General features: G+C 38.1%; 1 protein-coding gene across 1 annotated transcript in view; it reads left to right on the top strand.

Annotated features, from left to right (window-relative positions):
* wdr5 (WD repeat domain 5) overlaps positions 1–15,297 on the top strand; it is a 37,979-nt gene that overhangs the window by 7,635 nt on the left and 15,047 nt on the right. Inside the window, exons 3-5 of the mRNA XM_052036866.1 lie at positions 7,514–7,622; positions 8,974–9,047; positions 15,139–15,228. Of these exons, the coding sequence (XP_051892826.1) occupies positions 7,514–7,622; positions 8,974–9,047; positions 15,139–15,228 (273 nt within the window). The remainder of the gene's footprint in view (positions 1–7,513; positions 7,623–8,973; positions 9,048–15,138; positions 15,229–15,297) is intronic.

Here is a 15,297-nt window from a genome sequence, read left to right as displayed (position 1 = left end):
GATCCCAGAAAATGACAGGGCAGGTAGATGATGGTTAAGAAAGCATGTGGGATAATTCATCAATCAAGCCATGAACATATAAGCAAGGAGGCCATGTGTGAAAATATTAGGCCACAGCTAGATGTCCACACAGTACTGACAACGTTACAAGAAGGTCATTCTGGGTGATGTAAGAGACATTGCCGAGGATGGTGAAATTTCTGAGGAAAGATTAATTAGGCTAACGTTGCTTTCTTGAGAGTAGAGAAGGCTGAAGAGAGATTTAACCAATAGTGAGATACTGGGCTGTGAAAAGGAAGAGTTTGTTGCTCTAAGCAGAAAGGGCAATAATTAGGGGAATAGATGTAAGAATTGTATTAGCAAGGAGTTGAAGGAGTGTATTTCAGGCAGAAGCCATCGTCATATTTACTGGACAATATGCAAAATGACCCAGGTAAGTTCTGCTTGGCAATGATCTTTAGACTCTATTAAGCACCAGCTTATGGCGCACTCACAGTCACAATCTTGGTAGTCACTGGTGATCAGGATCTTAACCGGACTGGTTAATATGCCAAAAGAGTTGTTTGGAAGCCAAGTATACTGCAACAAGTGACTCTGAAATTCCAGGCATTTCCACCATTTACAAGACAAGGAAGTAGTGCAAAGGAATACAGACCTTCCCTGGGTAATGAACGGGTTCTGTTTTTGCTGGTGTTCATAAGTAGATTTTGTCCGTAAGTCAGAAAGTACACAAAAATTACTCAAGTGGTAACCACACCTCCTTGTAATGGATGGCATCAAAAGTGCATTAAGACTGATACGATAAAACAATTACTGAAAGTAGAGAGAGAGAGTGGAAACTAGTTCTGTATTTCTTAGAAATGAACATATGTACATATATTGGACTTCTGAATTTAATAGTATTTTGTATGTAGGGGATGGCCTGCACTCTCCATTTGACTTGGGTGCAGCTGTAACAGAGCTCAAGCTTATCATCAATCATCACAAAGCAATGTTCATGGCACCTCATTGGCCAATCTATTTAATCATCCTTTCCACCACTCACACTGTGTACTTCCTACAAAAGGCACTGTGGATTTTTGCATTGACTACTCCAGAAGTGTCTCCCTAACTTGTAGATTTTACCATCACGGCGGCACTGGCAGCCAACACATGGGGACACTACCAACTGTAGGGTTCCCTTGAACTCTTACAACACCCTGACTTGGGAATATCTCACTCTTCCCTCACTATCACTAAATCCTGGAACTCCTAATCTAAGAGCAATGATTGTTTCTTCACCAGAACAAATGAAGCAGTTCTAAAATTCAACTCATCACAACTTTTCAAGGGCAATTGGAGAAGAGTAATGAAAGCTCACATCCTACAAATAAAATCATTAAGTATCTGGGGAATCTCTGCTGGCTGTTAATGGAGTAACAGCTATTTGCTGCTGCTCTCACTATATCTAACCTTTTCAACCTGACTTGAAATCCTTCCTTTTCACCCTTGGTAGTAAATTTAAACGTGATTTTATTTTATTATGAATACAAGGGGTGCTCAGGCTATGAAGACCACTAAGGAAGACGTTCCTCTTGTAACTCTGGAAGCTATTTTTGAGCAGCTTCAACACATTAACGCCAAACTCGATTCTTTTCAAAGAAGACTGGAAGATCATGAAGGACGAATTGAAGTGAACAAAGCCTCTCTTTTGGTTTTGGATGGGAAAATTGATGACTTACAGAACCTTTGTAAAAAAAAACAAGCCAAAGATAACAAAAGATTAAAGATGAAGATTATTGACTTAGAAAACAGGAGCAGAAGATCCAATCTTCGTATTCTAGGATTACCAGAAAAGACTGAAGGTAATCAACCTATGGAATTCTTTGCAAAGTTTTTGGTTCAGTTATTCCCTGGTATTCTAGAATCTTTGCCTAAGATTGATCGAGCACACAGGATAAAAAAATACCTTTTTTCAAACCACCTACGCAAGTTAAACCCAGATCAATTATCATCTCTCTCCACGACTTTCAAACTAAGGAGCTTCTAATTCGGAAGGCACATCATAGAGGCATGTTTAATTACCAAGATTGTCAAATTAGAATCGTTGAAGGTTACTCACCAGAGATTATGAAGGAACGGGTTAAATTCAAAAAGGTTATCTCGGATCTGTATCAGAAAGGGTATAAGCCGTCACTTCGATTCCCGGCAAGACTCAGGATCATACTTAAAAACGGCTCACAAAAATGGTTTCGATCCTCGGAAGAAGCCTGGATTTTTCTGGAGACTCCTACTGAATGACTTCATATTCCTCGTTATGAACACTTTCTGTTTTCTATTTTTTTTTTCTTTCGTTTTTTTTTCTAGTAATCATTTACTAATATTTGGGATGATTTTTTAAATTCTTTTTTTGCTTTTTTTTTAATTGTTTTTTCAATATAACTTGAAATAAGCAAAAAGCAACATTTTAAGTTGCGTTGAACTAAGAAGGCTTAACTGTGGTTTCTTTGTTTATCTCATTGTTATGTCTGGGTTGGAATTTTACTAACCTTGAAGCTATTGAGCAGAGATAATTTGGGGTTATGCTGTCTCTAGCTAGCTGCTAGCTGTTTCTTAGTTGGCTTCTTTTCTTTGGGTGTTGGGTGGGGGGTTTTCCTGGGAAGCTGTTCTGGGTTGTCAGCCAAATCTGCTGCCCAGTTACCTTATCTGTAATTCTACTGCAGTACTTTTTAAAGGTACTTTTCAACGGTTTGCTCATTATTCTTTTTTTTACCCACATTTAAATAATATTATAATGGATTGAGTTATTAATTTACTTAGTTTTAATGTAAAAGGCTTAAATCATCCTTTGAAGCGGAAAAAGATTTTTGCCTATATTTAAAAACTTAAAGCCTCTATTATCTTCCTACAAGAAACGCATATTTGCAACTGTGATATTTTACGTTTTTTTTAATCGATGGAATGGGCTCCAATTTCATTCTTTTCAAGCCAAATCTAGAGGGGTTTCAATTTTTATAGATAGGACAGTTTCATTTGACCAACATAAGGTCATAACTGATACTAATGGTCGCTTTGTTATAATATCAGGGAAAATAAATAATAGACCAATAGTATTGGGTAATGTTTATGCTCCAAATATGGATGACCCAGGATTTTTTGAAAGATTTTTGTCAATTCTTACCAGATTTGAACTTTTACTCTTTGGTGTTGGGAGGAGATTGTAATCTCTGGTTAGATCCCAAATTAGATAGGTCATCCACTAAATTAGCTGCTCCGAATAAATCAGCTTTATTTCTTCAATCGTTTTTAATGAAAACTGGGGTCATTGACGCCTGGCGTTTTTTGCATCCAGAGGATAAGGAATATTCCTTTTTCTCTCATGTTCACCATACATATTCCAGGATTAATTACTTTTTTATTGATAATCAAATGATTTCATCAGTTCGATCCTGTGACTATAAAGAGATTGCTCTTTCAGATCATGCTCCTGTGTTTCTATCTTTAAATTTCCCTGGGCTCCCTCAGATAAATGGATTTTGGTGTTTTAACCTAACTTTATTATCTGATAAAAAATTTTTCAAATTTATGGAGAAACAAATTACTCTTTTTTTTAAAGAGAATTCGTCAGAAGAGATTACTAGTCTTATCGTTTGGGATACTTTTAAAGCCTTCAAGTTACTTCAAAGGTCAAATTATTTCTTATATGGCAAGCATCAGGAAAAAAGCTAACAGAGAAAGAGCTGATCTAGTTGATCAACTGAAACTATTAGATCAAAAATATGCTTTGGATCCAGATCCGGCTTTATATAAAAGGCGAGTTGAAATTAAAACTAAATATGATCTTTTAACGTATCCAATTGAAAGTCAACTTTTAAAAGATAAAAGTCAATTTTATATTCATGAAGATAAAACAGGTAAATTACTGGCTAACCAATTAAAAATCTCCAGAGCTAGATGGCAAATTAAAGAAATTTCGAAAGCCAATGGCGAGAGGACATCTGATCTTTTAGAAATAAATGATACGTTTAGGGAATTCTACTCTAATCTTTATAGTTCTAATTTTCCTAAAGATAATACAGTAATGGATAGTTTCTTTGACCAATTAAACATTCCAATACTTTCCACTGAAAATCAAAAACAGTTGGATCAATCTATTACATATGAAGAAATCGCCGAGGTTGTGTGATCTTTACATTCTGGAAAGACTCCGGGTCCTGACGGATTTCCTGGAAGATTCTATAACGCCTTTTCCTCTTTGCTTATACCTCATTTATGTCTTGTCTTTTCGGATTCTTTTAAATCAGGTATATTACCACAATCTTTTTATGAAGCCTCTATTTCACTTACTCTTAAGAAAAATAAGAACCCAACAGAATATGCTTCGTACAGACCAATTTCGCTACTCAATGTGGATGTTAACATTTTATCTAAAGCTCTAGCTCGTAGATTGGAAAATATTTTACCTTCAATTATATCTGATGATTAGACTGGTTTTAATAAAAATCGATATTCTCATTTTAATATTCGTCATTTATTGAATATTATCTATTCTCCCTCTAAGGAAATATTGGAATGTGTGATATCTCTAGATGCTGAGAAGGCCTTTGATTGGATTGAATGGAATTACTTATTTAAAACCTTAGAGAAATTTAATTTTGGGCCTGATTTTATCCAATGGATTAAATTACTTTATTTATCCCCTTCTGCTCGAGTTCTTACTAATTTTCAAAATTCTAAATCTTTTAAACTTCAACGTGGAACCAGACAGGGATGTCCTTTGATGCCTTTGCTCTTTGATTTGGCCTAAGAACCTTTAGCTATTTCTCTCCAAGAATCTAGAGATATCCTTGGTATCTCCAGAGAGGTATTAACCATAAATTTTCTTTATATGCTGATGACTTATTACTCTTTATATCTAATGTTGAAGCCTCCTTACCTCCTATGCTTTCTTTACTTTCTCGTTTTAGTCATTTTTCAGACTACAAATTGAACTTATACAAGAGTGAACTTTTTCCTCTGAATAACTTGGTACCAGTTGATATTAACATTCCTTTCAAAATTGTAAAAAAATCATTTTACCTATCTGGGGGTGTCAATTACTAAAAATTATAAGCATTTATTTAAAGAAAATTTTTTGACCTTACTGCACTATGTGAAAAGGGTTTTATCAAGTTGGTCTCCCCTTTCTATATCATTTATTGGCTGAATTAATGTTATTAAAATGAATATTTTACTTAAATTTATATATCTATTTCAGGCTTTTCCTGTTTTTATTCCTAAATCTTTCTTTGACTCTCTTGAGTCAATTATTTCTTCCTATATATGGAATAATAAACATTCTAGACTAAATAAAGTTCACCTTCAGAAGGTTAAAAAGAACAGAGGTCTAGCCTTACCTAATTTTAGATTTTATTACTGGGCAGTCAATAAACAAAATCTTACGTTTTGGTTACATTACATTAATCAAGAGGCTTGTCCAGTATGGGTCTCTTCGGAAATGAAGTCTGTTAAAAAAAATTTCTATTATCTCTTTGCTTGGTTCTTCACTTCCAATATCAATAAATAAACTAACAGATAATTTAGTAGTTAAACATGTTTTGAGGATTTGGTTACAATTTAGAAAATATTTTGGTTTATTGAGTTTTTCTTTGTCCAGTCCCATTTTCTTTAATTACTTTTTTAAACCTTCTATGACTGATGTAGTTTTTAAAGAGTGGGACAAGTTAGGTATTACTTGTTTTCAAGATCTGTTTGTTGGAGGAAACGTTTCTTCGTTTGAACAATTGCCTACCAAGTATAATTTACCAAAAATTCATTTTTTCTTAGATATTTACAAATTAGAGATTTTCTTCTATCTCAAATACAACCTTTTCCTTTGAGTCCTGATAAGAATTTATTAGATGTAATTTTTAATTTGGAACCTTCTCAGGATGGCTCTATATCTAATATTTATGACAGATTACTAGGAATGAGTAAGGTGCCACTAGATAAAATTAAAAACTCTTGGGAACAAGATTTGCAGATGTCAATTTCTGAGGAAACTTGGAATGAAATTTTCAAGTTGGTTAATACTTTGTCATTATGTGCTCATCATTCCCTCCTTCAGTTTAAAGTGGTCCATAGAGTTCACTTGTCTAAAGATAAATTATCCCGTTTTTATTCTGACATATCTCCTTACTGTGATAAATACAATAATGGAGTGGCTTCCTTAATTCACATGTTTTGGACGTGTCAGTCTTAAGAAATATTGGACAGAGGTCTTTCATACTTTTTCTTTACTTTTCAAAATAAATTTTAAACTTAATCCTTTGACTGCACTATTTGGGATTGTTGGAGAAAAAAATATAACTTTGAAGGCTTCTGATTTACATATTCTGGCTTTTATTTCTCTTATAGCCAGGAGAGCTGTATTGCTTAAATGGGAGGAAGTTACTCTGCCTACTCATGCTCAGTGGTTACAGGATGTTATGTCATACTTGAATCTAGAGAAGATTCACTGTTCAGTTTTTGAACCTAACCTAGACTTTCAAACCCTGTGGGGACCTTTTTTGAATTATTTTCAAAATCTTGGATTTGGGGACTAAAATGCAGATATTGGCTGACACGGTTACGTTTTTAAAAGTTGTTCTTTGTTTTTTCCATCTAACGGCTTCGGGTTTTGGTAGTGGAGCAGTTTTTTTTATAATAAACTATTTCAATTTTTTTCTTCCTTTATTAACTAACTACTGTATGTGGTTATTAATTTAGAGTATTGTAATCTAAGTACAATTTAATACAACGTATTTAGTAGTATTTTTATTCTCTTTCTTGATGCATGTACTCTATTTTTTTCATGGATTCAATAAAAATATTGTAAAGCAAGTATCTGGACAAGCACTTTAACGTGCAACTGCCTCTCGGACTGCAGACCGAGAGGTGGAAGGTACAACTAGTCTTAGTAGCACTTTTCTGGTCTGAATGGCATGGTGGACCAAATGACCACCAGTGAGATATCCATTTTCTCTGAGTGAGGGAGATGATAACAATCAAATTGATCTTGCAGTCATGTAGAGTATGGAAAATAACTTTCCACACTCTGCCCTGATCTTTATAAACTAGAAAAAGTGTTCCTTTTTGAACTTATCAGAAGTTTACATAGTTGATACGTGTAATCTGATATCTGAACGGTAGAGCAGACGTTGTCCCTTAACACAAGGTTGACAATTGGTGCCGATGACTGTTAGCTAAGATGGATGATGAACAGAACCTTCACAGCAGGGCCCTTAAATCTGAACTGATTCAGCAGCTAGGGTATTCTTTTAAAAGAAATCACAATGGAGATAATCAACTACATTTATTACAGAAACTCTGAAGAAAGAACTTATTGATTTTTGGGGTGACATGTTTCAAATTGTTGCCTTATTGTGGCTGGGAAATGAGTGCAGGTTGGGCATATGTTGCAATAGTACTTGCACACTTTACCAGCAATTACAGTTTCACATGGTATTGATTTAAAGTTGCTTTAAATAAAATCTTACTTCTGTTTGGTTAACAGCCTTCTGCAGTGAAACCGAACTATACCTTGAAATTTACATTGGCCGGACACACAAAAGCTGTCTCCTCAGTTAAATTCAGTCCAAATGGAGAATGGCTGGCAAGTTCCTGTGAGTAAACCCATTTCATTTTTGATTCATTGAATAAATTTAGATAATTGTACAACATAAAAGCATTTGGAGTAGGTTTTGATTTTTTTCAGGAATCAGTCCTAGGGGTCAATGGCTAATTGTCTCAATCAGTATGGCAGCCCAGAGAATCTGCCCTGCCAGGTGTATGGTTGAACCAAAATGGCCAGAAAGGTCACAGCTACAACTCTCAGTGGGTGTTGAGTTAGCCAGTTCCACCTAGTTTTAATGGGTATGTATAGGGATGTTTGCATGTGTTGCCTTCAGTTAGCATGGGTCTACTCGACTGGGGTGACTCTGAATGGAATAGACCCCCATTGGCTCTCTAGTACCATGGCTGCTTTCCATGTGCAGAACAAAACAAAGACTTTGGCAGGTTATTCATCTACCAGAGGAATTCCAATTAGGCTGGTCCTGGTCTTTGCCCAACTTCTGCCGCCTCATTTTGCCCTAAGAGTATCTGGAATGTGATTAAAGCAGGAGCTGTCAGTGTTTATCTCACTCCATAACATTAAGGCCAATTGAAGCTAAACCAAGCCACTAATCAAAACAAGACCTTCTAGTCTCTGTGGTGATCTACAGCCCTAGGCAGCTAATTCTGGAGGGAGGGAGGGTTTCCAGCATTGCTAGATTAGTTGTACAGAGGTGAGGGAAAGCAGATTGAGGGGCTCCTCTTGCACCTCCTGAAGTCTGAAAGTGTACCCAGACAGAATGATAGTCAGAGAGAGATACAGCATGGAAATAGGTTCTTTGGCCCATTGGATTTGTGCCGACTATCAATCACCCATTTACACTAATCCTACATTAATCCCAATTTTATCCTCCGATAGGTCCCCCCAGATTCTTCCACTCACCTACACACAAGCGGTAACTTTTAATGGCCAACTCACCTACCACACACACATCTTTGGGAATGGGAAGAAACCACATGGTCACAGAAAGAACATGCATACTCCTGACTCGGGTTTAAACCCAGGTCTCAGGTGCTATAAGGCAGCAGCTCTACTGGCTTCACCACTGTATCACCCAGATAATTCTAGCTTTGTTTAATTACTTGATTTTAAATTCCCTAGGAGCCATGGTGGGATTTGAACACATCAACGCTCAGAACTCTGGCTGCTAATCTAGTAGTTTAACCACTGCACCATGTGTGTCCCTGTGCTCAGGCCAGGGATACAGGATGAAATTGCAGATGAGCTGAATCCTCTTCTAAATTTTCCATCAGGGGAAGTTACTGATTAGAGCGTTTCTCAGGACCTATGGATGGTGTTAGAAGAGGGTGATGAGATCTGCTCTGTTTGGAACCTGACATTTGTTTCGTCTTACTCTACAGCTGCTGATAAAATGATTAAAATATGGGGTGCTTATGATGGCAAGTTTGAGAAAACCATATCAGGACATAAACTGGTGAGTGTGAGAAATACTAATACAACCATTCAGTGCTTCCTGTAGCCCAATGCCAATGGACATTATTGAGAATAATATTATGTAAAGTGCAAATGATAACTGGTGAGTGGCATTGTTAAATTGTGAAATAGCCTGTGAGTATCACACTTAATCTGTGTTATTGTCATCACTGACCCTTTCTGCTCAGTGTGTCAGAAAACTTGACAGGTGACAGGCAAGAAACCAGCAAGGTAGATATTGGAGATTGGTAAGAATAGAAGACACAACTGCAATGGCAGGACTTGGAGTAGCGTAGACTTGAGAGTTTGTGCCTGCATCCTACTGTATTTGCAGGAAGTATGTTGCACACTCACTGCCTAGCTGTGTAACTCAGCCAATGCTCCTCTCAGCCCCACATCCGAATGAGGTGTTGGTCAATATCCTCCACTCGAGGGTTCAAATACATCATCTCCACTGGAGTTCCATTGATGAAATGTTCAAATTATTTCAACACCTCAGGGTGGGGGGCAGATTGGAAATATCCTGTAGAATGCAAATGAAAGAAGTGTTCTCCCTGGTGTACTGGCCAAAATTTGTCATGAACCACATAATGGAATTTTATATGTTAAAATCATATAGCACAAAAGGAGCACATTTAACTAATAATGCCAAAATCAGTTCTTTGTCCCTTTCTCCATTGACCCTCAATTTTCTTTTCAAATAAATACACATATAACTTTGAGAGTAAGAAGTGAATCCTTCCACCATTCTTGCAGATCATTATAACTTGGCTTTTTTGCCAGTCAACTTAAATATTGCTCCTTGGGTTGCTGAGGCTCCTGATGGTGAATGCAGCTTCTTCCCATCTGCGATATCAAAACCGCCCATCATTTTGAACGCTTCTATCAAATCTCCCACTGACTTCCTTGCTCTAATGAAAATAATCCTCGTTTTTTAATCCTCAACACAACTGAATTGATATCCGCATTCCCTGAACAAACAAATGAAAAAAAAACTTTATCAAACACCTTTTGAAAGTAACAGCACCAACTTATTTTCATCTCCCTGTTACTTCATAAGACAACTCAATCGAGTTTGTCGGACATAACTGGTCCTGACAAAATCTACTTTTTCTCATTCATTAATCTGTATTATTTCCAAGTGACACTTGGTTTATGCCTTAAAGTTTTCCCAATATACACAGATTGGTGTGTACCTATTTAGTTAATCTCTCTCCCCTTATTTTGAACATATCCATAACATTTATCTGTCGCATTTCTAAGGAGGATTGAAGGATTGTCTTTAGAGTGCCTGCTCTTTCTGGCTTTACCTCCCTTAATAAACTAGGATACATCCCCTTCGGATCATATGAGCTTTTTTATTTTTGAGTACTGGTTTTAGCTTTACTACCTTCTTACCTACAGGCATCGAAAAAAATCTAAATTTTGTGTTGATTTATTTTTTTTTCCCACACAAATTCTGTGAGCAAATTTTATTCCGCATCTCAAATTTCCGAGGAGTGATTTGTAAATTCTGTAAGGGTGAATTTCCGTAAACTGTAATGACTGTAATGTGGGGTTGCCTGTATATCTTATCCATTTTTTCCATCTGCTTACGTTTTTACTGTGACATTGGCACAATTCTCTTCAGCAATGGCTGCAAGTTATTCATTGAGCATCTCAGCCCTGTCCTCTGTTTCCTTCTACAAAATCTCTTTATCGGACCATATTTATCCACACCTTTGACTACACAATTCGTCTTAATGAATACAAAAGACTTGGGTTTCCTTTCATGTTCCACATGTGTTCAGCTTGGTACTATGAATCTGGCAGTTACCATAATCCTTCTTCCTGTTTCCTTTTGACCTAAATTTACTTTGTTGTCTTGGAAGCTCTAGATGGTCTTCCTATTGCCCTCAGGAATTTTTCTGATATGTTCTCGTGTTACTTCTTTGAAGGCCTCCCACGGTTCATTGTCTATTTTACTTGTCGGTCTTTGATTCCAGTGAACCGAGGCCTTATTGCCTTTCAACTCACTGAAGTTAGCCCTCCACTAGTTAAGTACTCCTACATTTGTATTTTCTTGTCCATTACCATATTTACTCTAAATCTAGAATTATGATCACTATTCCCAAATGCACTCCTGTGAAATCATTAATTTCCCCAGAATTGTCTGCAGCATTCATCCCTTCGTTGGGCTATGAGCACATTAATGAAGTTCCCTGCTTTATATTTCAGTAATTCTCCCTTTTATTTGCCCTAAACACTTTTTTTCACCAGTCTATTAGAATAATTGAAGTCCCAAGCTCACCCTGGTTCTTTCATCTTCCTGCAATTTATCTGCTCCCCTTTCCTGTTATTTGAAGTCTGCTAGCATTATTGCTTCTCCGTTGTTCCTTAATTAATTTTACTTCATATATTATAGGATATATGGCCACTAGGCCAACCCGAGTTTATGCTCTGCTTGAGTCTTCCTATCTTTCCTTATCTATATCTATCAACAAAACCCTTAATTTCCCTGCCTTGTCCAGCCTCACCTTAAACACATCAATGCTACTTGCTTCAGCCGTCCCCATTGTAACAAGTTTCACGTTCTCACCGTTCAGAAGGTCAGAGGCCAAGGGATCCAAGGAAGCTTGGCTGTGTGGATTAGGAATTGGCTTGCATGTAGAAAGCAGAGGGTTGTGGTGGAAGGAGTGCCCTCGGATTGGAAGGCAGTGACTAGTGGTGTCCCGCAGGGATCGGTTCTGGGACCTCTACTTTTTGTGATATTTATAGATGACTTAGATGAGGGGGTGGAGGGCTGGGTTAGTAAGTTTGCGGACGACACTAAGATAGGCGGTGTTGTGGATAGTGTGGAGGGCTGTCGGAGCTTACAGAGGGATATTGATAGGATGCAGAGCTGGGCTGACAAGTGGCAGATGGAGTTCAATCCGGAGAAGTGTGAGGTGGTACACTTTGGAAGGACAAACTCCAGGGCAGAGTACAGGGTAAACGGCAAGGTACTTGGCAGTGTGGAGGAGCAGAGGGATCTGCGGGTTCATATTCACAGTTCATTGAAAGTTGCCTCACAGATGGAAAGAGCAGTTAAGAAGGCCAATGGGATGTTGGCTTTCATAAGTCGCGGGATTGAGTTTAAGAGCCGCGAGGTTATGATGCAGCTTTACAAAACTCTAGTTAGGCCACACTTAGAGTACTGTGTTCAGTTCTGGTCGCCTCATTATAGGAAGGATGTGGAGGCGTTGGAGAGGTTGCAGAGGAGATTGACCAGGATGCTGCCTGGGTTGGAGAGTATTGAATATGAGGAGAGGCTTAAGGTGCTAGGGCTTTATTCACTGGAAGGGAGGAGGATGAGAGGAGACATGACAGAGGTATATAAAATATTGAGAGGAATAGATAGAGTAGACAGTCAGCACCTCCTTCCCAGGGCACCAATGTTCAAGACGAGAGGTCATGGCTTTAAGGTTATGAGTGGGAGGTTCAGGGGAGATGTCAGAGGGAGGTTTTTCACCCAAAGAATGGTTGGTGCATGGAATGCACTGCCTGGGGTGGTGGTGGAGGCAGATACATTGAACAGGTTCAAGAGCTTGTTGGATAGGCATATGGAGGAACGTGAGATAGCGGGATATGCGGGAGGAAGGGGTTAGGTAGTGTGAGGGTGGTCTCATGGACGGCACGACACGGTGGGCCCAAGGGCCTGTTTTGTGCTGTATGGTTCTATGGTTCTTCAGGTACAGAAGTTTCTTCTGAATTCCCTATTAAATTTCTTGGTGACTGTCTAACATGGAAGGCCTCTAATTATGCTCTTCCACAAGTGGTACCATTCTCTTTGTCTCCACTCTATCAAAGCCATTTTTGAGACTTTTCAGTCTATAGTTTCAGTCTTCAGTTTGAGACTTTTCAGCCCTTCAGTCTATATTTCTGAAGGAAAGAGACCAGTCTGTTCATCCTTTCCTGATGCATATACCCTTGCATTTTAGCATTCATCCTTTAAAATCTCTGCAGCACTCCATTGACTCCATATTCTTTTTATAATACAGTCTTGCTTGTGGCCCAACGTTTAGTGCATTTGTACCCTGAGATCCCTTTGTTCTTCTACTCCAACTAAACTGGCACCTTCCAACTAATTAGACTCCCCTAATCTTCCTACCAAAATGTACTACTTCACATTTATCTGAGTTGAACTCTGTCAATTACCTGCCACTCTTCAAGTTCATTAAAGGCCACTGTAATTTGTTGCATCCTCCTCGACATTGAAGCTCCCCACCAAAAAAAAAGTTGGTATCATCCTCAAATTTAGAAATTTTAACCTCAAACCCTCAAGCACATAATCTGTTTCAACAGTGATATAGCACCATTAATGTAGCAAAACATCCTGAATTTATTCACAGGAGTCTAATCAGATTTGCTACTGACCAACATAAGGATCTGTCAAAACAGATAACCAAAAGCTTGATGTTATAAGGAACATGTCAAGGGAGGAAAAAAAAGGAGGGAAGCGGAGATTTAAAGAGGGAATAGCTTGGGGCCTTGGCAGCTGAAGATTAAATTTGTGAACGTTCCAAAGATTAGAATTGAAGAAGTGCAGATAACTTGTTGCTGGATATGAAGGTTATGGGACTGGAAGGTATTAGGGAAAGGGAGAGGGCTGAAAACACGAACTAGAATTTTAAAATCAACACATTGCCTAACAAGGAGTCAGTATAGGTCAGTGAGCACAGGTGAGGGTGAATACAACTTGGGCGCAAGATTTTGCAGGGTCTCAAGTTCATGTAGAATAATAAGGGAGGCTGGTGAGGAGTGTGAGGCAACAGAGGTATGGATGAGGTTTTAATCAGCATATTAAAGAAAAATTGACTTAATTTTTTTAAAGCACTTCTTGTGACTTTGGGGCACTTTAACATGTTAGAGGCAATAAAATACTTTGTAAAATGTAATCACTAGTATAATGTTGGAAATGCAGCAGCCAATTTGCACACAACTCATTCCACAAACAGTGATGTGATGATGACCAGCTAATATGATTTTTCTGATTTAAGATTAAGTTAGTCCTAGGCTGCTGGGATTAATTTACCTGCTTTTTTGTTTAAATAATACCATCTTTTATGTCCACCTGGGTGACATCGGTTTGGTGCCTTGTCAGGAAGGCAGGATCTCCAACTGTATTGCACTACTTCATTACTAGCTTAAAGTTTCAGCCTAGACTTTAGTGCTTGAATCTCTAAAATGAAAATTGGAACCTAAGTAAGGTGACAATGCTACCTGTAAAGCCATAGCAGCACAGCTCCAGCAATCTGCATTCAATCCTGATCTCTAATGCTGCCTGTGTGGAGTTTGAATATTGTCTCTGTGACTATGTAGGTTTCCTCCCACGTGCCAAAGATGTGTGGCTTGGTAAGTTAATTGGCCATTGTAAATTGCCCCTTGTGTAGGTGAGTGAGAGAATCTGCGGGGAGTTGATGGGAATGGGGGGAGAATAAAGTGGGTTTAGTTTAAGGTTAGTGTAAAGTGGGTTGTTTGTCGCTCAGCACAGATTTAGGGACCAAATTGCTATATTAGTTAATACAGGCAGGACAGAATCAGACAATGTTATAATAGTGAAACAGATGGTAAAATAAGTAGCATTGGCACAGATATGAGTCATATGTATGGGTCGCATTTATCTTTGATCAGTTCTGTGATGTCCTGATTTCTTTTTCTTCCCTGTATTTCCTGAATGCCAGTTGTATTAATTTCTGGTTTCGCCACCTGTCTGAGCCAGGTTCCTATTATTGTCACTATATCATAATTCCACATGTACTTGTGCCTACAACCTTGCATACCATGCCAGATGCATTTATACATATGAACACCAAATGCATCCAAGACTGTCATGAATTTCATTTCAGTACCCTGCCAAACTGTTTTAAGCTAACCCATTGGATAACTCAATTAGCTCATTGCTGTCTGTAGTTTGTACGCAAAGTAGCAGATGAACCTCTTAAGAATGTGGCAATGTTCTGGGAGTGAGCCTAAAGAGATCGTTGTATTCTTGTCATTGTGGTGTCCTATTGTTTTAAGAGAGAGAAACTGTCTTTTTAAGTGCTCGTCTTCCTCTTTTTGTTTTAAAATAGGGAATCTCAGATGTTGCCTGGTCAACGGATTCAAACTTGCTTGTTTCGGCTTCAGATGACAAAACCCTTAAAATATGGGACGTGAACTCGGTAAGAAGAATCAGTGCGAATGACAGGGAGTGAGTTGTCACCCGCATGGGGACTGCAGCCTAGCTAAAA

Source organism: Pristis pectinata, chromosome 23 (assembly GCF_009764475.1).
Source record: "Pristis pectinata isolate sPriPec2 chromosome 23, sPriPec2.1.pri, whole genome shotgun sequence".
Taxonomy (NCBI): domain Eukaryota; kingdom Metazoa; phylum Chordata; class Chondrichthyes; order Rhinopristiformes; family Pristidae; genus Pristis; species Pristis pectinata.
This window is presented reverse-complemented; position numbering and strand designations above follow the sequence as displayed.